This window comes from Poecilia reticulata, linkage group LG10, assembly GCF_000633615.1.
Source record: "Poecilia reticulata strain Guanapo linkage group LG10, Guppy_female_1.0+MT, whole genome shotgun sequence".
In the NCBI taxonomy this organism is placed as follows: Eukaryota; Metazoa; Chordata; class Actinopteri; order Cyprinodontiformes; family Poeciliidae; genus Poecilia; species Poecilia reticulata.
The window spans coordinates 2050211-2072568 of NC_024340.1; the positions used below are offsets into that span (position 1 = coordinate 2050211).

Genomic DNA, 22358 nt, shown 5'->3' on the forward strand with positions numbered 1-22358 from the left:
TATATAATAAATTACAGGCTTCTGAAGCGAAATATCTTGCAAAACTACATTCCCATTCAAAAGTTGCGGTACACATTTTAGCAACAAACCAACATAAAGGTTTAAACATGTATGCAGTGTGCAACATTACCTATTTGTATGTATATATTTGACTTAGACTGGCTCCACAATCCCATCTAATTTGCAAACATAGTTTGATATGTACATAATCCTTAAGTTGTTCTTTTGTATTTTTATTCCATGCAGTCTAACATCATATAAAATGGATCTTTATGTGTTTTACCATTGAATCGTCAGATAAGTTAGTTGAAATTTGACCGGCTTTTTTTTTGTTTTCACACATTACGTACACTCTCAGACACACTTCCCAGTAAAAACAGCTTGGCAATACCACCAGGTAAAGTCTTTATGTGCAACAAATGTGACCCGTCTATCTCTCACACTCGTCTCCTTGTTCTTCTTTTCCACCAGGAGAGCCAGGACTACGAGCCGGAGGCATAAATGCAAAAGTCCAAACCATCATCCAACCAGCAGCACAATAACATTTCTAATAATAAAAGGACAAATGCTGAAACTATTACAATTATATCCCTGTTGCAAAAAAAAAAAAAAATCCAACAAAAATGCATTCCCAGTGAAAAATGTTCTTCCTTCAAGACAAATCTTTTAATATTATTATATATTGTAAATGTCATGTTATTAATGTAATGTGTTGGGTGTAGGTATTTATTGAAATGTAGGATTCGTCCTCTCGGTCTCATCTCCTTGATTCCCTCCCAATGAAATGAGACCAGACCCGGGACTTGTGACTTTGTACTCGTGCATATCTGTATCTAGAAATGTGCAATAGATGTTCATAAACTTCCAATGAGACATTGGGAGTGGGAGAAAATAACAATAAATGAGTAAATATGACCTGTTGCAAGCAGATATGAGAACAATAATATCCTCTTAAATGTCGATAATGCCTGTTTGTGTTTTCTTTTTTTTTTTTTTTTGGATTTCTTTGGAGATGAGCTTGTTTTTGAAGTAAGAGTTTTTTACATTGTATCTTTATAGTTACTCGTGAAATCATTCCACTACACTATCTGTTAGAAGCCAACAGAGTGTACATGTTTGTGTGTGTGTGCGTGCGTGTGCGTGCGTGCGTGTGTATATGTGTGTTTGTGTGTAATAAAGATTTTAACAAGTAAAAGTCAATATATTCTGTCTTGGAATCATAATGGTTGTCATATCAATATGTGCTTTAAATTGCAGGTCTTGTCCACTATAAAGGTTTCTGTGTTAAGCCAGACAACAAATCCTCTGTAAATAAAAAGTTTGAAAAACAAATGTACTCTTTGCATTCTTTCTCTGCTTGAAGCGACTGTCTGCCTCATTGTTCAGCATCGTTGCTTGTTTTTTTGGGGGTTTTTTTTGCTGTCTGGGGATTTGGTCTGGATGTGGAAAATCTGCTGAGTAGGCTTGAGCCCCCTGGCAGGAATGCTGTCATTCTTAGGATGCCAGTCTGAACCAGCCCTTTTTTGGGGGGAGGGAGGGTTTTATCTCAGTTAATCCATCTGGAGCGTGCAGGCTTAGGGCTCAAATAGGTGTGTGTGTGTGTGTGTGTGCGTGTGCGTGTGCGTGTGTGTGCGTGTGCGTGTGTGTGTGTGTGTGTGTGTGTGGAGGGGGGGACTGTTTTAAACAGTCCCTCCCGTCCCTCTTGGGTCACACAGATCTGTGGAAGCTACAGAGTCAAAGGCAGGGACCATGGCCTCGTTTAAGAAGTCCTTCGAGAGCCTGAAAGGAACGAGCCACTCGGCTGCAAAGGGGGTCACAGACACCGCAGGTACAATCACACAGGACTAATCCAGCAGCGTGTCTTATTAGATGTGAAATGCTTGACACATTTTCGGGTTTTGAGGTGAACTTCCAATAGATCTTGTGATGTGTTTCCAGTGCAGGCAGCTCAAGAGGCTGTACAGCAGGTGGCAGACTCCTCCAAAGAAACCGTTAGCACAGGTAACGCATTGCTTTCGCCATGAGGAACAGTTTTAATATGCAAGTTAGTTTAAAGAAGTCAGGGGTTTTTTTCATAGATTTTTTTTTGTTTTTAAATTAAAACTACAAAAAAATCTTTCCCACACCGAGCGATTTGAGCCTTCAGATAGAAAGTCACTTGATTTATTACAAAACCAGTATTTACTTAATATATGTCACTTGATAGTAAAATAAAAGTTTGTTAAATGTTTTTTTCTTTTTTAGAATTCGAGCATAAGTGAAAGGATTTCTTTATATTACGAATTGGATTCTGTGCCTTGCAAAATGATTCCTATACCTTCTATTCTGTGCAGTTTGAGAGAATGCAACAACAAAATTCAATGTACTGTATTGATATTATAGTTTATAGACTCAAAGTCACTCATAATTGGGAAGTGAAAAGAGTATATACTTCACTTACCAATTATGAAAAATTAACTCTGGAGGAGCTGTAGAAATCCACAGCTCAGGAGGAAAAGCTGGCAGACAAAAGCTACTTCCGCAAGTTACTTTATATGAATGTTTAATGTCGTGAACAAATGTTGAGGGAAATTTTTCCTAACTTTATTTATTTTTGTTATAATGACTTGTTTAACCTCCTGAGGATGTTTCTTCATGTTTTCATTTCATTTTTCTATATGTTTTGACTTGTTAAAGCTGCACAAGAAGCCAGCAGGCAGACTCAGGCTGTCATCGGAAAAGCTGCCGACAAGGCCACGGACACCATCAAGGAGTTCGGGCAGAAAATGGAGCCCAAATGAACAGCCGGAGCTGAACGTTTGATCACCCACGATGACTCTTAACACAACCAATCACGTGTGGGATAGAAAATCTTAAAGTGTTTTTTCACACACACAAGCCAACATTCCTGCAAGGAATCTTTTACGAAATGTGTTTTCTTCCAGTTTTCTGCTTGCATTGATTTTCATTCTTCATAACACATTCGAGTATGTGCATTTATTTTTGGCAAATAAACAGAGAACAACTTCCCCCCTAAGGTTCATGAAATGTGCTCCCCCCCCCACTGTGCAGCTAGCACCGCTGCTAACTGTAGAAGCACTCGCTCTGTGGCGGTGCTGCTGCTGTGCGCTGTTGAAAGCACTCATCAATGAATCACCACGGTCATCATTACCGGCACATTGCTGAGGAGATTGGCCTTTGGCGGGCCGATAGCTCCTGATGGGAGTGCGATCGGAGCTTGTCTACCTTAGTGCTCAAGCCACACACCTCCCTCCGTCGCACTACATTGTCGCTAGGCAACAGAACTCAGGGCCGGTGTGTGATTGGATGTGGCCTTCGAATTGAGAGCGAGCCTCCTTTCTGCCAGTACATGCTGTTCCTGCCATGCTCACAGCTATGGTAAAACCAAGTCGGAGGAGGGTTTTAATCCAACATGCACATACATCCAAAATAATACATAAAACCTTCACGAGAATTACAAAGCGATTCTGCTTGCAGTGTTGGAATACAGGGATAAGGGCGAACAGGATGAAAGCCTTGGTTTTAGAAGTGGTTCGCTGTGTGGGAGGCTCTTCTTCACTGATTCCTCCAGGCTCCTTCAAGCTGAAATTCTCTTCTGTCTTATTATATTTTGGAAGCAGAAGAAAATTCCTCGTAATATCTTATACAAAGTGTCCAATGTGAGTGACTTTTTCTGGAATCTTTGCAATTAACCTTCTCATATCACACCGAGAGCTTTCAAGCACACGTGGGCTCTCACACATTCACAGATAAATGTTTTACTTGAACACACATGTAACACACTTTTGCGTCCCACTGGCTTTCGACACTTAATCCCTTTGACACGAGCGTCTCGTCACAAGTGTCTTCTTTAATGTGAAAAGCCACTTCTCCCAGATCAAAAGTTTTATCTATCTGCTCGCCGTCTGCCTTTGTGTGGCGGTGAGAACCTGCGGTTAATTACAGTGATTTATGTATGATTAGAGAGCAGAGCACAGATTTTGTCATTACATTACCACTCGGTTACCAGAGCTCAACGCTGGTTTCCAGGGAAACTGGAAATGTGAAGCTTTTTTTTTCTTTTTTTTTTTTCCTCTCTCTCCCATAGACAGCCACAGCCTGAAAGAGCGAGGATTGCCTAAGATAGATTCTTCTAGAGACAAACCTGTAGCCGGTGCAATCAGAATCAATCAGACTTTGGGGGGGGGAAGGAGAGATGCAATGACAGATGTTACTCTCACTCAGAGGGTTGAGATTTTTGCCATGTTTGACCCAGTTCTGAAGAAGTGTTGCAGAGAGGTCGGACTTTGCTGCTGAGGTAGGTCTCCGCGCTACATTTTCAGCCGTTTGCTCATTCTTTCTTCTAGTTGGTCATATTTGGATTCCTCTGCATGGTATGTAGCGTTTTGTGACGAGATACAACTAAAACAGAATTCAAATGTGAGGTATGTTGATGTATTCGTAAGCTGAAAAGGCTTAGTATCGAATCAAGCAGTGGGAGAGGAATTCATGGCATTTTAGTAGTTTAAATAAAGAGTTTACCAAAAGTACCTTTCATGCTAAAATAACCCCTACATTTCCAGAAAGTAGCAACAATGATTTCCTGGCAATTTCTGTATCGCAGAAAATGTGTTTTTGTATAAAGATGGAGCTATTGTTTTCTCCTCCGCTCATGCGTGGGTTGGTCTCTGGCTACAGTTTGCACAAACAGTGTGTCTGTGCCGTGTTATGCCCCTCAGGTTATCTCACCACCTTACCGAAGAGACAGAATGGGAAGCCTTAAGGACGAGAAGCGAGCTCTCAGGGAGGACCGCCAGCCCTGCGAGAAGACAAATAATGAGGGACTTTCTGAAGGCTCGGACAGCAGAGCTGCCGCTGAGGGACGTCCCTTACGCACATGTCAAGAGTCAACAACTTCAGAGGACTGTCAGTCGAAACTCCACATGGACGCCAGCTCTGTTGGGAATAGTGAGAAAACTCTAAAATCCAAAGATCCAGAGCTTTGCGGAGTCGATAGCAAAAGCACTGAGCCATCGGTCTCTGAGCCAGTTAAGGACTGTGCACAGTCTGATGACATGCCTGTGACCAAGCAAACTGTAGCTACGCAAAATGAAGCCACAGTCTCTACTAACAACCAGGGTAATGGAGATGCTGAAGGGGAAAACGTGGCTCTTGACAAAGGAGACGGAACAGATGTTGTGAACATCTTTGTTCCTGTGCCATTGACCCCTGATCTCTCCGACCCTCGCTCTCCAGCCCCTTTTGGGCAGCAGCACATGCGCACGCAAGTGAGCCTTGAAGTGGTCCAGTGCTGCTCGGCTGCCACCAGCCCCATGACTCCTCCGGAAGGAGATCATTCCTTCTTCTTCCCAAACAATTTTGGAAAACACGGAGCTGGTCCTGTTGCGTCCGCCTCTGGCACCCACGATGAAGAACTGCAGGTGGGTCAACAAGTGGAGTTCTGCTCCGTCGCCACATCCCCCATGACGCCAAAGACACCATCGAGCACGGCTTTCCCAGTGCTCGTTGGAAGAGGGACGGGGAAAAAGGAGGAGAAAACGAAAAAGGAGGAAGAGCAAAGGGAGACTGGCCAGAAGAAGAGTTGCACAACGACAAAATGTACCGAAGAAGTGTCAAAAAATGACGAAACTTTGAAATGTGCCAAGGGCTTGAGTACATATGAATCTGTAGGGAGTTCCACCAGTGGTCTGGCTACCACTGGCTGCACGCAGCAGAGGATGGGGAGCATGGATCAAGACATTACAATCTTGGTCACTCACTATGGCAACAATGACGAGGAAGCTGAGTCACATTTTCAGACCCTGGAGCCTGACATGGTGGAAACAGAAGAAACAGAGAAAGGTGAAGAAAACATCAGCAATACGAAGAGCAAGGACAGAAAAGAAACGGCCTCCACAGTAGCTCCTGATCATGCTCAGGAAAAATCGAGCCCAAAGCAGCCACAAAAACTACCTGGGAAAACAAACGTTTGCACTGAACCCGACAATTCAGAGGTCGTGGCTCACAAAGGTGCACGAGTGGACATGAGAGATGTATCCGTGCCAAAATCTCCAGTCCCCGAATCCCCAGCTCCTTTCGGCTGCCACAACATCCGAACACAAGTGAGCTTGGAGGTGGTGCAGTGTCAGTCTGTGGCCACCAGTCCCATGACCCCTCCTGAGGGGGACCAGGCTTTTTACTTCCCCAGCTCCCTTGGGAAATGTGGAGGTGTGGGCACAGAATCAAAAAACGCTGAGATGCAGGTGGGTCAGCAGGTAGAGTTTCGCTCCGTCGCCACAGCGCCCATGACTCCGAGAACTCCAGTTGCCACAACTTTTCCGGATATAAAGAAGGAGGTGAGCACTGAAGAGAAGATAGTGGAGGAGAAGGAGGAAGAAAGTAGAGAACCGCTCATAGAGAATACAAAGGAAGTACCCAAAGAGATGGAGAAATTAACCCAGAAAGAAAGCGTAGGGGAGGACAGTAAGGATGTGAAGAACTGTAAGGAAAAAGACGAGGAGAAGGGCGAAGAGCCAGTGCAGGAAGTGAGCTGGGACGAGAAAGGGATGACCTGGGAGGTGTACGGCGCCGTGGTGGAAGTGGCCGTGCTGGGCTCCGCCATCCAGAAGCACCTTGAGAAGCAGGTACAGAAACAGAAACAGCTGTCCACCATGCCTCCGCCACCTCCACTCAACCCAGCGGCGTCCCCACTGCCTTCAGAGCCGGGTTGTGGGGGTTCGGGCAAGCGCCGGGGGCGGAAGAAAGGGGAGCACGATGGGAAAGCGAGCCGGCGCAGGAGAAACCCCTTCCGGCTGCTGATGGAGAACGTGCAGCAGCCGCACTGCTGCTCCAAAGCTCACACTACCGAATGACGGAGGAGGCGGGCTCGGATCACAACAGCTGGCCGGAGAAAATAAATGCCATCTGATCTGCGTGGCTGTGATACTCTGATTTACCAACAGCTTGAGTTTAGTGTTGGACAGGGTGAGAAACGAATCACACCCTCACACGAGACAAACAAGCTCAAAAAGCATTTACGGACTGAGCCACGGAGCATCAAGAAGCAGCCATACTATTTTATTTTGTTGTTGTTCTTTTAGTAAAAGTTGCTGTGACGTCACTTTAACAGATTGTCGGGTTTAATGGAGTTACTATGAGTGTGATGCATCAGTGTCATTGTTAGCTTTGCTCTTTTTATTTTTTTATATATATATTTTTTTCTTCTCAGCCCATTCAGTCATCCAGTGAGTCATTTGAGCTATTGATATTTTTTAATGCACCTCAGACAAGTGACGCCATGGCAACAAGCTTTTCCTTCCTCTGGCTCATGGTACTGAAGCTGAGAGAGGTGAGGAGGACGGTTTTTATGTCCTGTCAGTTCAGTGCAAAGGTGATTTTTATTACATTTATGAGAATTTAGAGTTACATAGTTAAACTTGATGTACGTGCATAATATTTCCCAGGCTTTTGTGCAACTCATAGCTTAATTTAAGTATGTATGCTTAGCCATCACTCATTACTGTGTTAAAATACAATGAAAAGTATTTCAGCTGTAAAATTTGCCTTGAAAATTGATTCTAAGTGTGTTTTATTTCAGAGATGAGTGTCGTTAGTGTTCTCACATTAAAATTCCTCAAGAGCCACATATAATCAAACCATCTTTATTCACAGATTGCACATGTAATACATTCATTAAGTTGTCAGCAAGAATTAAAACATATATATTTTTTTTCCATCAGCAAGTTTGCAGAAAGCATCCCGTGAGCGAATGCGTCAAACTCGAGGTAAACATCGACAATCAGAGAAAGATTTCCACTGACTAATAAATAAGGATTTCAAACATACACAGACATTGAATTTTTGTATTTTCTTGCTTTTCAATTGGATTCATTTTGTAGCATCAGCTGTGAGGAAAATGAACATGGTGTGTTAAAAGTGATTCAGTGTGCAACAAACAAAAAGAATTATGTTTTGCATGCTTTGCTGTACAAATTGCTGATCAGAATTAGCATTTTTGGAAGAGATTTTATCGCTTTTATCGCTACATGCCACGAGTTTCACCTACTGCCAATGCCTATTTATTTATTTCTTGTTTTTCTCTGGTGTTTTCTGAACAAGAAATCTACATCTTTAAAACTGAAAAAAAAAAAAAAAACGTATCAAATAAACAATCTAGAAGCTGAACGTATTTGTCATTTATGCGTGGATCTTACGTTCAACACCAGAGCTGATGTTTGAAATGTCTGGAAAGCAGAACTGATTCAAAAGCCAAAGTGAAATCCAATCCTAATTGTTCCATTTCTTTCTTTTTTACTGAGAAAAATGTTTAAATATAGTCATGAGTTCTGTGTTAAACCTGTTGCTTACAAGTGTATTTATATTATTCCTTGCAGGTTTACTTAAGTTTACATTCCAGTTTTCATATGAAAGACCTTTTTGAAGGCAGTAGCTGCGTTTGATTTGGATTGCGTGATTTTGTCCATCGCTGTTTCTCTGTTTAGTGTTACAGATCTGTCGTGTCAAACATCGGGTTGTCAATCCCAAGGTCGATCTTGACTTTGCTACTTTTCTTATTCTGACCCAACTGGGCGAGCGCCGCACCCAGAGGCTCATTGTACTCCGACAACTCATCGACGTCTTTGTCCAACATGGCCCCCTTCTGTAACATAACAAGCAAATTGGAAAATTAATCTGCATTCCAATTAATGAGTCCAAGTGAAGATAGACTTTAAGGTGCAAACTCACCTTGTCATCATCTGAATAATTTCCATCCATGACTATCTCATAGCTGTGATCCAAGGAGTTCAGGCTTTAGGGGAAAATAGTAAAACAGTTAATAGGATATGATTTTAGCGTTCAATTTAGTTTTTTAATTTGAACATATGGTATGGCTGGAAGCAAAAAGCCAAACATTATGTCCAAACATGCTGCTGGGAGCGCACAGTGACAATATGTTCACCTGGAGGACATCCCAGCTCAAAATCCAGAACTGCCGCAGATTAGAGGACAAATTCTGATGATAGAATTGATTGATTGATTTATTTATTTAATTTTTTTTTACCTGGATTTGTCTGCATCTGAGGTTTCCTCATTTAAATCCAGGTCCAAGGCTAGAGTTGAGGGGATGTTCAGGTTTAGTACTGGGTTGGCACTACAGCAGAGTCATGGTTAGCAGAGGAAAACAGAACAAAGACAAAAATTAAGAGATATACACCACACTATGTACAGTTAATTTTCTTGGTAGTAATTTGTAGCAATTAACATATTTGCAGCAAAGCATATTAGTTTGTAAATTTCAACAATATTAGCCATGATATTTTTGCAGCAAATCTGATCTAAAGAAACATTAACATTAACCCCTTAAGTTTAAAAATTGTAGTTTGTTAGTGTTTCTGCCAAGAATATTCAAAATGCAAATACATTCTTCTGAAGATTATTCATGTTCTTAAATGTCTCCGAACATCTTGATAAGATCTTAAATGACGATATTTGTTCAGTCAACTTTTATCCTCATTTTCCACACTGGACTCAGAGAACGGTAAGGGTGACATGTTTTGATGAATCTCTACCAGAAATAATCATTGAAGTTTAATAACTGCCTGTTTGAACTGAAGCAAGTTTGCATCAAGCTTTATCCACAGTTACAGCGCCAACACAAAACGAAGCAACCAGGACAGAGCAGAGACGCCTTTTGGCCGTAAATGGTTTGTGCACAGTAGTGACTACAACACTAAGCTTGCATATTAATCTGGCATATTTTTTATTGACTCATTTTAGTTTACACGCTGCAAATGAAAATAGTTTATTCCACTGGTAATTTGAGACAACTTCAACCAGTAAGAAATGAGACAGGCGTCTCTCAAATATAATCAACAATGGAAAAGGAGTATCAGTTTCATTCACATTCTGATAGCAAAACAGTACTTATAACCTTCTCAAATGTTGATGGAAAATTGTGTTTTGATATTACAGCAATCAAACATTTCCCGCTGAAAATTGCAGGCCAGATTTTTGCATGTTTTTACTGATTTATCTTTCCTGATGAGCTCTAAGTGCACGGCTGAAGGGCCTTCTTTCGTTAGCTCTTTCTCTCTCTATCAGATTCAATTCAGATCTCTGGATTCCACAAAATGTTGATGCTCTTTCCAGTCAGAGTAAACAAATTGCTAAATTTAAACGATTACTTTAATCTACCAGCGGTACGGATGATCATTAAGTCAAGGAAGACGTTTCTGGACTGAGAACTTTAAGTACGTGCCGATATCCACTTGTTAAGAAACTGTTTGCGAAACTGTTATTCATTTAATAAAATGTAAATGGCCAAGTATTGTCTGTTGTCTTCAAAGTGTATATTAACATACGGAAGAGAAAACTGTTAGCAGCTAATTCATTAAAGTGAATAAATTAATCAAATTTCACTATCTTAAACATATCGTTTCTACTCAAATTCTACCCTCTTTAAATAAATGTACATTCTTATAACAGTTTAACCAACATGGCTTTTATTTAGTCAACTCAATTGGGTCCCACACAAAAAGCCTTCTTTGCTTTAGCTCATTCAAGGCCAGAAAACCCCATATGGGGCCCCAACACTGTACGTACACCGACTCCATATATTTTGTGGTAAACTGGATCTATTTCTTCATCCTATTAATGGGCTCACCCTTCCATGGTGTACTTGTTGGTCCCAGGCACGACAGCGCCACCTTTCTGGTTGTCAGAGTTCAACATAGTTGTCGATTTCATGGCATTCGCTGCTTTCAGCTTCCTTCTGAAGCTGTGGTGCGAAAAAGTTGCATTGACATCAAGTTTTACAGCTAATTATTCACTCTGCTAAATGTCTTTCTCTTACTTTCTGCGAGTGCACAAAAACGAGGTCGTGAGTATGACCAGTACAACGACGAGACCTCCAACCACGCCCAGCAGACCGTATACCACGGGATTCGTTTTTGTTTCAGTGACGGGAACGCTGCCCTGAAACAAATTCAGGAAACTCATCTGCATTATCTGTTGTGATTGAAGCTTACTTTTTTTTTTTTTTTACTTGTTGCTCATCACTTCAGAGAAAAGCAGCATCACTTTTAGGAAAGCAGACTCTGCAGCTGAACATACTTACAATATTTATCAGACCCAGTGCATACAGATCAGGAAAATGTTCTTGATCAGAAAGCTTCTTTTCTACTTCTGAAGAAGTAAGAGCGGTTCCATTTGAAAAGATGAAATATGCCACCATGAAAGAAAGTGCGGCGTTCCTGAGAAAAGAGGAGGGGCAAAAATCATATTATCACATTATTTCATCCAATATGAATCCAATATGAAAGCTCAATTTCTTTAATTATTTTTGCATGTTGTGATGTGCTTCGTTAATAGGATCTTTGTCACCACCTAGTGATCAATATGTATATGAAAAAAAGCATTTTTTTTGTTTCGTTTTTTGCTGGTTTTGTTCCAGTGACTTTACTAAAATATTAGCTGTAAAAAAACAAAAACATTTACCTGGATATTGAAGACTGTTCTTTGATTGAAACGATGTCAACTGAAGCGCCGGTGGCTGCTGAGAGTTTCCTGAAGGAGATTGAGTAATTAAATCAAAGGTTTTTTTAATATATGATATTACAGTTTTCATAACTTTCTTAAAAATAAATAAATAAATTTATCGACAGAAGAAATTCACCTTTTGATCTCATCGAGTGACCCTTCGACCTCACCCACTGTAGTTCTAAACTGGAGTTCAGTTCGGAAGCCCTCGTCAATGGTGAAAATCTGAAAAACAAGGACAAATATAACACACAAGTGAAAACACAGACATTTTAAACCCTGTGTCGTGTTTGCACGATGTTTTCTCTGAGAGTCGTGAATTCACATCCTGTCCCTCACCTCCAGGACGGTGGTGTTGGAAAGACCACCAGTATCCGTCGCRGTCACTGTTACCAAATATTTCCCCTTCAGTTTCAGGTCAAGACCTTCTGTAGTTCTGATGGAAGAGGACAAAACAAGTACAGCAATCAGTACGTCACACAACAACGAGTTCCAAGTCATCAACAAGTAACATCAGACTTAATATGTAGATTTGGAGTCAAAATGCTCTGGTAGATTTTTTATTTTTTTTGCACTTACTGAATAATCCCAACATAGATATTTTGTTGTTGCGTAGTGACGGCCTCAAACAGGATCCTGGTGTCGGTGACAGTGTTTGTGACCCTGTCCTCAAATTGAACTTTTCTTACATTAAATTTGATCACACTGTTCTCTCCGGAGTCCCGATCTGAAGCCTGGGAGCAGAAACAGAAGCTCAATTAAGCATCTAGAGATAATTACTGACTTGTCAGAAACAAGTTGACTAAGATTTGTTGTTCAACTTTACTCACTGTGACTCCTGCAACTGATGTTCCTTTGCTGGCGCTTTCTGACACCACAACTGAGTAGCAAGAAAAGATGGAGACAATCTGTTTTATAAAGTAAAAACTATTTTTAAAAAAAATAGCTTGAAGCTATGACTTGTACACAATTTATGTTTGTCAGCAAATGTCAAAGACCAACATTTGGATGCCTGAAACTTTCTGCATCTTTGTCCAAATATGTGATGTATTACACGTTGTTTATTTTTTATAAAATTAATTACAGTAACATTTGCAAAAGTATATAAATCCATCTGAGTTGTTAATAGCAGAGTGTAATGAAAAAGGAGAAAAAAAACACCTAGGAATCAACAAACCCTAAAAAGCAATATAAAAGACATTTCTTGTGATATTTTTCTTACCATATAAGTGATCGGGTCTAATATTCTGTCTCCTCCTGATTCATTGTGTGTGATTTGTTGGAGATGAGTTATTTAAATATGCTTACTAACTTTCTAACATTTGAAAATAGTTACTTATAATCATTTAATATCAAAGCGTTACTCACCAAATACAGAGCCGGAGTAATAAAATTCAGGACTGTTGTCATTTACGTCTCCAATGTTGATCACCATTTCTCCTGAAAAGATCCAGCAGAAAATATTTGAAAGATTTTTTTTTTTTTTTTAGGTTTTATGAAATAAATATTGGACTATAATTACAACTTTCTGCTACTGAGATCAAATTGCAAACAACTCAGTCCTGACCTGGCGTCACACTGTTGTTCTCTCCCTTTTCCGTGAACAAGTCCACCACCTGAGCCTTTATCACAGCTTGGTCACATTCTTCATAATCCAGAGGGTCTGCTGGACCGACTCGGACATCCCCATTCGAGTCGAGGGTGAACCAGCTGCAGGGTTCCAGTTCGCCGCTGCACTTGCAATTGACAGATTCCAGCTCGTAGACCAGTGAATGGTTGGTGTCTTTGTCCTGAGCTACGAACGTCCCGACAAGCGCGTCTGCGATGGCGTTCTCGGCCACTGACACGACTTGGACTGACGTGAACTCTGGTCTTTCGTCGTTCACGTCCAGCACATTCACCTCCACCACCGTTTCAGCTTTCTCCAGCTCCAGATCTGCAGCTTCCACCCGCAACGTGAACTTCTTTTGTGACGACTCATAGTCGAGCTCGATGTCCGGGTCTACCATGATGTTGCCGCTGTAACCCTTTCCCTCCGCCGAGGTTCGAACAATGAAGCTGCCAAAGCTCCCATCGATGATGCTGAAAGAAATGCGGTTGAATTCGGCGGTTTGATCCAGATCCTCTGCGTGAACGAAACCCACAGATGCGCCTGATTGAATGAATGAATGAATGAATGAATACTAATGTTATGATCCTGCCACGTAGTTGGGGATGAAGCAAATGTTTTTAAGCCGTAATACTTGCCCTTTTCTCCTTCTTTAACAGAAAAACTGTAGGATGGTGCTTTGAAAGTTGGGGCGTTGTCATTGATGTCCTAAGGTCCATCAGAGAGGAAACGTGAGCGTTCATGTTCTGTGTCTTGCATAATTATTCATACCGACTGAACTTATTCCTCTTTTAGCATGTAAAATACACAAACTTTGTTGTATTTTATGGAAATGGTAGGCTAGATCAACACAAACCAGTGCATAAATGCGAAGCACTTATGAAAAGTGTAGCACTGTTTCCACATTTTTGTGTTTGTACGACTGAATTAAATTGACAATATTTCTATGTACTAGATGTAAAATTAATCTAGTTTAGTGGGGGAGGGGTCTGGCCAGCAATCTATTTACTGTATGTATGTGTACAGTAAATAAATTAATTGCAGCATTGACTATTACTATTTACAAGTTAGGTGACATCTTAAAGCAATCGCTTTTCCTGTATTTAAAGCAAGCTAAATACAAATGCAGACAACACTTTTCACAATTTTTGTTTATAAAATTGGCTTTACAATTATGTGCAACTTTAGGTAGTTCCGTCAAATGAAATCCCAATAATATGCATTCAAGTTTGTGTATCTTGATAAAATGTGGTAATTTTAGGGGGATGAAAACTTTTGTGCAACTATCTGCTGGTAGTGGGGTGGACATAAACGATTATAGCACCTACCTCCACAGTGATAACAACCGAGACAGAGCTTGACAGCGCAGGTGTTCCCATATCAGTGGCTGTTACGATGAGGTTTATCCTGCCATTCGACTCTGAATCCACTGCCTCCCGATCCAGTTCACCGCTATTTGTTAGCACACCGGTGTTTGGGTCAATGCTGAAGCTGCCGCTGTGTTCGCTCGGTTTAATGCTGAATTGAATCTTGCTGTTTTCTGTGCCAGCTTCATCTCCATCTGTAGCCTGGGAAAAAAAGTAACTGTTAAAGAGTTGCATTTTTTAATAATCACCCCAGACATATTTTTAAAAGATCACCACATGTGAATGTAGTTCAAATGATACTTGAAAAATGTACTTATTTATTAATTCTTTAAATCTTTCAGTCATATACATATATAAAATGATATATAAATAACTTCAATGTATTTTTTTTATTGGTAAAATAAATTAACCGTAGTAACAACATTTTACACTGAAAGTCATGTTCAAACATACAATAAAATATTATTAATTTTGGGATAAAAATTATATGTACCATATTTTCCGGACTAGAGAGCGCACCATACTAAGCCACAGCTACAAATTTTTGAAAAAACTGGAAATGTACATATATAAGCCGCACCGCGCTATAAGCTTCTGGTATCTCCGTTGTTCCCGGTTTTCCATAAGGTGCATCCTAAGCCGAACCTAGTTCATGTGCAGCGGCTCCATTTCCCTCCTGTACTACCAGATTGATAGCCCTCAACTTAAAAGCTGCATCATATGAGTTTGAAGAAATTTCTCCGTTGTGCCTGCTGCTGGCATGTGCTTGTTCTAAATGAAAATTAGCACTTTCTTCTTTGATTTCCAATTTTGACTTCCAATGATTCACTTCCTGCTAAAGAGCCCCCCCTGGTGGTTGAAGAAAAATCCACAGAAAAGCCGCACCGGGCTATAAGCCGCATGATTCAAAGTGTAGGAAAAAAGTAGCAGCTTATAGTCTGAAAAATACGGTAAATCYTAAATAAAATAGCTTAAATCAGAAAAGAGGTTTGGGATATTGCAACCTTCATGCCAAGTGTCACAATAAGATTACCGTTGGCTTTCTATTTACCTCAATCGGAAATTCAAGCTTCCCACCCTCTTTGACGAACTCTCGGTACACGTCTCTGTTGATGATTGGTGTCTGGTCATTAATGTCCGTCAAAGTGATCTCCAGCACTGTAGTGCCGGGCTTGCCATCTGTGTCTCTGGCCTGCAAGGTGGCTGAATAGAGAGATCTGAGCTCACGATCCAGGAGATTAGAATTTTTCACGTAGACTCTTCCCGTGTTATTCTCAACGTCAAAGTACAGCAGTCTGAAAGACAGGTTGAAACTGCTCAGTGCGCTTGTCTGGATCAGCCAACGTTAAAGTACAAAGTAAAAAGTTGTTATATAGATTAAACTAAACAGAATAAATGTGATTAGGGTAAACATACATGCTCTCTGGAAGAAGACTGTAGGTGATTTTGCCTGCATCCATTGTGTCAGGATCAAATGCCTGGAAAAACAAAGGGAATACTCCCAAAATTAATTTTTTAACTAATTTTGATTGCTTAAAATATCCAGATGGTTATGGTCTTACTGTGACTGTGGCCACCTCTGTCTCAACAGGAGAGTGTTCAGTCACATTTATCTTGTATGTGTCCCGTTGGAACGTGGGGCTGTTGTCGTTGGTGTCCTTTATGGTTATTGTAACTGTGGCAGTGGCCTGGAAGGTGGGTTCATCCTTATCTGTAGCAATCACCTGCAACGTGGCCCGTGCGTATGAAACAAAATTCAGGTTGACGAACGCCCCATTCCTGAATACCGTACTCTGTTTAATCTTTCTCTGTTACCTGAAGAATCATTTGCTGCTTTTCTTCAAAATCCAGATTCTCAGGCTGCCTGACAAGAAGCTGAACAATGCTCTCTGGTCCAGCAAACATGGGGGGTTCCACAGAAAACACGTCTTTGTCCTCTCCTTCCAACGTTAGCTCGGTTTGCACAAACTGTAAAACATAAGAGCAGTCATTGTCACTCTGAGCTCTCCACTTATTAAAAAGGCATTGGTTTTGTTTCTCACCTTGTCTAGATCCTTGACTGTCATGCCAATGGAAATTGCCCCCAATGAGTGTTCAAAGACCTCTCCCGTGAATTGAGTTTCTAGCACACAGGAGCCTTCACATTTGTAAAATTTAGGCGCCTCGTCATTGAGGTCGCCGATGTTGATCTCAACGGTTGCTGTTGCAGTGGCAGGTTGTCCGTCGACGTTCGGTTTAGACTCGGTGCCCTAAAAATCAAACAGCTGACATTAGTTTTTTTTATCGTATTTCTTGTCATCTGTAAACCTAAGACCTGGTTTATTAGTTTAACTTTGTCCAAACTGAATGCATTCCAACAACAATATAAAGGTATTACATTTAATATTATGAAATCAAACACCTGCCATGGTGTCCCTGTTAATTCAAATACAAACAACCTTCATGTTTGGCCCCAAATTTTGTCTTAAATTAATTTCATTAATTATCATAACTGTCACTCGAATTCCTACATTACCCTAATTGCCTGCTGATGTTAACTTTACATATGCTAAAAAGAGGCTAACAAGTGGTTCTTCTTGGTTTGTTACCTTCACAGTCAGAGTTACTTTGTCACCAATAACTTCTCTGTCAATTTCCGATGACACAGATATGATGCCGTCATTCTCTGAGATTTTGAACAAGCCTTCAGCTGAGGTAGCTATAAAACAGGAAGAAAACCTATTACTTTATTTATTCCTATAAATAATGAGGTGTGACATTCTTTGCAGCTACCTTCAATGGAGTAGAGGATGTTGTCATTGATTCCCTTGTCCTCATCGAGGGCGGTCACTCGCAACACAGACGTGTCCTGATAAACGGGGGGAAATAGGATTTATAGCGTCAAAGCATTTCTGACATTCAAACAAACTTCATTTTATGTCTACTTAAATCAAATTCACTGTAAAAAAAAAAATGCTATTTGTTGCTGTAAGGGATATACTATACATGTATTAGTCAATAATGAACACTCACCGCAGGAGAACTCTCTTCAACGCTTCCTACATATGGACCACCGATGAAAACGGGGTCGAGGTCCGGGACGTCCTCAACAGTCACAAAGGAGAAAACTTTGGTTGACTGGAAAACCTTTTCTCCAGAACAAGAACCTCCAAGATCCTGAAGGAGACATAAAACACCAAAGTGACTAATAAATATAACATTTGAACTGATAACCAATAATTTATTTTTAAATTGAAACCAAATAAATTAAATTATGATGAATCGTTGCGCTCATTTCACAAGTATTCACACCCTTTGGGCATTTTCACATTTGGTCACTTTGGAAACATAAAACATGGTAGTGGCAGCATCATCATATGGGCATGATTTTCAAGTATTTTTTGAACTGGAAGACACTTCAAACTCAGGTCAATGTTCACATTTTAAGCAGGCCAATGTCCGTAAACCTACATGCAGACACTAATGTACTCCACAGCTTCAGATTTATTTTTATTTCAGATTTATATTTATAAATATCTCGAAAAGACACTGAAACCTTTGCACCGCTTGTGATTTTTTTCTTTCATTTGGGTGAAATGTTTACAGGAAATTAAATAAAATGAGAATAACCAAGTTGCCAGTAACAACACAAATGATTATTTAAAAGCTCTTTAGCGAATCCTCTCTAAAGATACTTACTGAAAATGTAAAAAGGAAAAAGCAACTGGATTACAATTCTGGAGGTTTTAAGCTTTAAATACARCCATAAATGCACAAATAGGACAATGCTTTCTAATTCTATTCTTCATTGTAGTGTATTATCATTAGTTCTTTTAGCTAAAGTTCTCAGATCCCAGAAGCCTGTAATCATGTTTTACTCACAATAATATTTTATTGTCATTTTTAAGGAAAGTCTTTTGGAGATGCAGACAAATGATTGCAACATTTGAGTCATTGTGTTTAGATCAGTGGTATGTTTCATTTTCACTGTTGGAAATRTAAAATGTAAAATCTTCAAGCATCATACTCACCCTCGCTTGAACCTGAAGCCGATAAAAGGTGCTCAGAGTGTTGTAATTAAGCTGGCCCTTTAACTTCAGTTCACCAGTGACTTCATTGATTTCAAACACATCAGATCCTTGTGGCGGTATTATCTGGAAAGAATGCAAAAATGTTACTTTGAAGCATATTAAAGACTAAAATTAAAGATGCAGTCAGGTGCTTCACAGCAGAACCTTACCTCAGTGAGAGAGTATCTAACAACGCCGGCATCTGCATCGTCACGATCATTTGCTGTAAATTTAAACACTGACGTTCCAACAGCCTCGTTCTGAAAGCAGAAAGAAAACGCCAAATTAAACAAAAAAATGTCACACTTTTCCTCTGAAGTAACTCCAAAAACTTAAACTAGACTTAAAAAATGTATTTTTTGATCAACAAACTACAGCATCAATCAACTAGAATGTTTTAATGTAATTTACTTACTTCTCTCACTAAGATGTCAAAATTAGGGTTTTCAAATACAGGGCTGTTGTCATTGGCATCCAGTAATATTAAAGTTAATGTTCCTGGTGTCTGAAAGAGAGGATGCCCACTTAGTACAAAAATAAAACTAATGTTTAGGAAAATAAGTAGCAGCAGCTAAAGTTTAACTTACAGTATTGGAACCATCTGAAACTGTAACACCAAGTGTCATTGTGACGCTGGCCTATAGCAGATGAATAGATATACATGTTCAGTCTAATGGATTGTTTTTCATCAAGTAAAGTCTTTCTTCTTCTCTAATATCTCACCTCTCTATCAAGGGGAGATTTCACAGTCACCTGCCCATTTGCTGAATTAACTTGGAAGAATCCAGCATTGGGCCCAGTGAGTCCGTAAGTCAGAGTATCTCCTTCTGTGTCTAAAGCCTCTATAGTAAAAGCAACTGAATCTGTGTAAGAAATAAAAAGTGGATGTGTGAACACATAATTACATTCACATGTAAAAAAAAAAAGAAATGTTTCACAGCACCAACACAGTACATACCGACAGGAACATCCTCACAAATTTCATAAACAAATCTCTCAATTGTAGGACTGAAATTGGCTGCAAAGAGAGAATATCAAGTGTGAATATCAATATAACATTTATTAATAACAATTATAAGAATAACTGTATTCATGTGGCACATCATTTGATAATAATTATGAAATAATTCACTAAGTAAAAATATGAAACAAAAGTTAAAGGTAAAGATAAAACAGAAACACAATAATTCAGTAATAAACTGAAAGCCTACCTTTGCTTGAGCAGACCAGGCACAGTAATAGCAGCCATCCCGGTAGCCCACCCATGACTGTAAATGAATCATTAAATAAACAGGAAATCATTTTTTGCTTTATTGCTCGTCAACATTCAAGACAATCTAAAAAGCAGGACAGATAAATTAAAGCTGGTACAGTATTCAAGCTAAATATTACATCCGCATTCAACAGCGATATCTGACATTCACATATTCCATTAGTTAGAAAGCAAAAGAGCTAAGCTTACACTATAAAACTTATAGTATTTCAGAAATAAGCTTAGCGTGTTATACATTCAAACATTCTGCAAGAAAAACTAGAGCTGGCAATTAAAAAAAAAATAAGACAATGAATAAAAAAAAAAAGTTAGCTTTTGTGGCTGTCAGCAAATATAGAGCTCATTGTCATCCAGTTCACTTTGTATAATAATTAGAGGTAGGAGAAAAGCAAAAGTTGTAGCTATAGTCAAATGAACTCTAAAAGAGTATATTTATACAGAACAATGACATATAATCCATAGACATAAAAAAGACTGCTTTCTTCCATCTGAAGAATGCAAATCTGAGGTTGAAAAGTGGAAGCACATCTACATGCCACATATCTACATATACTAATGTCTAAAAGTGGTTTGCATTGGTTAAATAAAGAGATGACTGATCAGAATGGGCACAAAAAAGTTGTTAATGGGTCCTAACTGAAATTTAAAAATGGAAAATCTTACTAAATTGATCTGAGCCATAAAGAAGACCATAAATTAAGCAGCTTATAGTTCTGAAAAGGCAATGAGGAAGCATCTTACTTAACGCACTGGAGGCAGTTCCAACTACTTGCAACAATAAATCTTATTGCATGATAAAAAAAAAAGACCTTTCACTTGATTTCTGACATCAGTAAAATTATGTCTAAATAATTTATCCTTCTTTTGGTTTGTTTCCAAGTCACTAGAATAGGGACTAAAATGTCCTGACTTTGTTTGCACTGAAAAACATGGCTATTATTTTGACAAGTTTTCTTAAAACTCTTATCGTTATAGTTTCCTGAGATAATAGTAGATAGGTAAATTTTTTTTGTCACATTTTTTTTCTGAGTTGAACAAACAGATTCACCTCTTCTTTCTTCAGACTAAAGAAAGGTAAAACCAAAGTGGAGGCAAAAAATAACTAACCACTGGGCAACAGAACATCACGCTTTAAATCTTATAAGTGACGGCACAGTGACTGTACGCTGTCACCATGATTTCTACAGTGAAGGACTCAAATATAATTTTACCTTGATGAATATAGCTTGAAAATTAACAGCAAAATGTTTGTCTGGCCACACCCAAACAAATGACAGCAAGAAAATGGCTAAAACGCCTCAGAGGGTTTATTGCAGGGAAGCTGATTTATTGGTATCTTCTTCTAATTTAGAAGTATGACGTGAAAAAGAAACATTTTCTGACTTCATGTGGAAAACAGAAAAATATCCTATTTTGTATGAACTGCACAATGTAGAAATTTTGACGATTACAAAACTCGATATGAATAATTGAATTCTGAGCTTTTTAACACCTCCGACCATAGTTAAGCTTTCCTCTTGCCCTCTGAGATCAGAGTTAAGAGTCTAATGTGTCAGCATTGAGGTGTTGAAAATAACATGGTTCAAAAATTGTTTATAAAGATAAGCTGATTTTGTCTCGACAGCTCCGGAACTACACAGGGACAAGTGAAAACAAAGTTCTTTACAGTGAAAATAAGATCATTAAGTTAGTATTTTAACAAAATGTAACCAGATTTAATTTGTGGAGCTCCAAGCTTACCTGGTGAGATTGGCAGAGGGCTTGCTTGCAATGATGTGTGGATGAGACCTTTGATTCTTGTTTCTCTCAGTTATGATCCTGTCAGAGCTGTAAACATAAATGATTAACACGCATAGACCCACACAACCAACATCACCGCTTCTGGTCCACTCCCTTGTTTTAGCGATGTCAGCTTAAGCGTATTAAAAAGTACTCAATGAATTGAAAAGGAAAGTGTAAAATAACTATCGTATCAAACCTACGGTACTTATGGCTTGATGTTAGCTGTATATCCTGAAATATTCATTAGAAGGACTAATGTCCATACAGCAAAGCTGCAGCTCCATCAGGCTAACCTCGTCTCTAGAACATTCCTGGCTCTGTGTTCTTGTTGGTCACCAGAACCACATGAGGCTCTGAACGGGTCCCTCGGTTGTCATGGTAATGACAACTGAGCAGATCCAATGTGTCCAGAGGGTTTTCTAAAATTTGTCTCTTCAGAACCAATCAGTAGGTCCCCGTTTTGTTCAGAAACTGTGGATCCATGTCATAATGAGGGCTCCTTTCGGCCCTCCCCCTCTAATTAAGGGGCAACACACAAAGGATTCTGGTCTACTGTACTCACCAGCTTTGTTCACAATCAAATATTTGTCCATGCACAATGGCAGAGGATCTCAGCTTTTAATGAAACAGAAAACACTCAGCAGTAGAAATGTTGTTCACATGATCACACAGTCCTGCGCCTCTACATTTTGCCACTTTAAAATGACACTTTTCAAAGTATTTTACTTTTGGTTTTAAGCTGTTCTTCTATCAAGTTGTTA

The 22358-nt window shown here is 39.5% G+C and overlaps 3 protein-coding genes across 5 annotated transcripts in view; 2 read left to right on the top strand and 1 right to left on the bottom strand.

The window, feature by feature from the left end:
• The window catches only part of sncb (synuclein, beta), a 15992-nt gene extending 14660 nt beyond the window's left edge, over positions 1 to 1332 (top strand). The window contains exon 5 of the mRNA XM_008419532.2: positions 472 to 1332. Coding sequence (XP_008417754.1) covers positions 472 to 501 — 30 coding nt within the window. The 3' untranslated portion in view covers positions 502 to 1332. The remainder of the gene's footprint in view (positions 1 to 471) is intronic.
• A 1736-nt stretch (positions 1333 to 3068) lies between these two features.
• Positions 3069 to 8134, top strand: gprin1 (G protein regulated inducer of neurite outgrowth 1). The gene is made up of 2 exons (XM_008419533.2): positions 3069 to 4297; positions 4719 to 8134. Exon 2 carries the CDS (start codon positions 4749 to 4751, stop codon positions 6849 to 6851), a length of 2103 nt encoding a protein of 700 aa, XP_008417755.1. The 5' UTR covers positions 3069 to 4297; positions 4719 to 4748; the 3' UTR covers positions 6852 to 8134.
• Positions 7625 to 21885, bottom strand: cdhr2 (cadherin related family member 2). Of its 3 annotated transcripts, none has more exons than XM_017307127.1 (31): positions 21798 to 21885; positions 21556 to 21642; positions 19754 to 19810; positions 19501 to 19560; positions 19266 to 19405; positions 19130 to 19180; positions 18958 to 19047; positions 18713 to 18802; positions 18504 to 18626; positions 17506 to 17649; positions 17266 to 17341; positions 17082 to 17191; positions 16536 to 16742; positions 16309 to 16461; positions 16056 to 16217; positions 15910 to 15971; positions 15545 to 15788; positions 14455 to 14694; positions 13765 to 13834; positions 13085 to 13669; positions 12886 to 12957; positions 12348 to 12397; positions 12097 to 12251; positions 11857 to 11953; positions 11654 to 11742; positions 11476 to 11544; positions 11096 to 11231; positions 10832 to 10953; positions 10643 to 10756; positions 9041 to 9130; positions 7625 to 8788 (listed from the first exon to the last, which is right to left on the bottom strand). In XM_017307127.1, exons 3-31 carry the CDS (start codon positions 19806 to 19808, stop codon positions 8290 to 8292), a joined length of 4155 nt encoding a protein of 1384 aa, XP_017162616.1. In that variant the 5' UTR covers positions 19809 to 19810; positions 21556 to 21642; positions 21798 to 21885; the 3' UTR covers positions 7625 to 8289. The 3 variants fall into 3 exon arrangements, with proteins under 3 accessions (XP_017162616.1, XP_017162615.1, XP_017162617.1); XM_017307128.1 differs by having other exon boundaries at positions 8384 to 8638; positions 8725 to 8788; positions 21556 to 21884; XM_017307126.1 differs by having other exon boundaries at positions 21556 to 21883.
• Between the last annotated feature and the right edge of the window lie 473 nt (positions 21886 to 22358).

Coding starts and splice junctions, on each gene's coding strand:
- gprin1 (XM_008419533.2), top strand. CDS start 4,749: ATGGGAAGCCTTAAGGACGAGAAGCGAGCTCTCAGGGAGGACCGCCAG.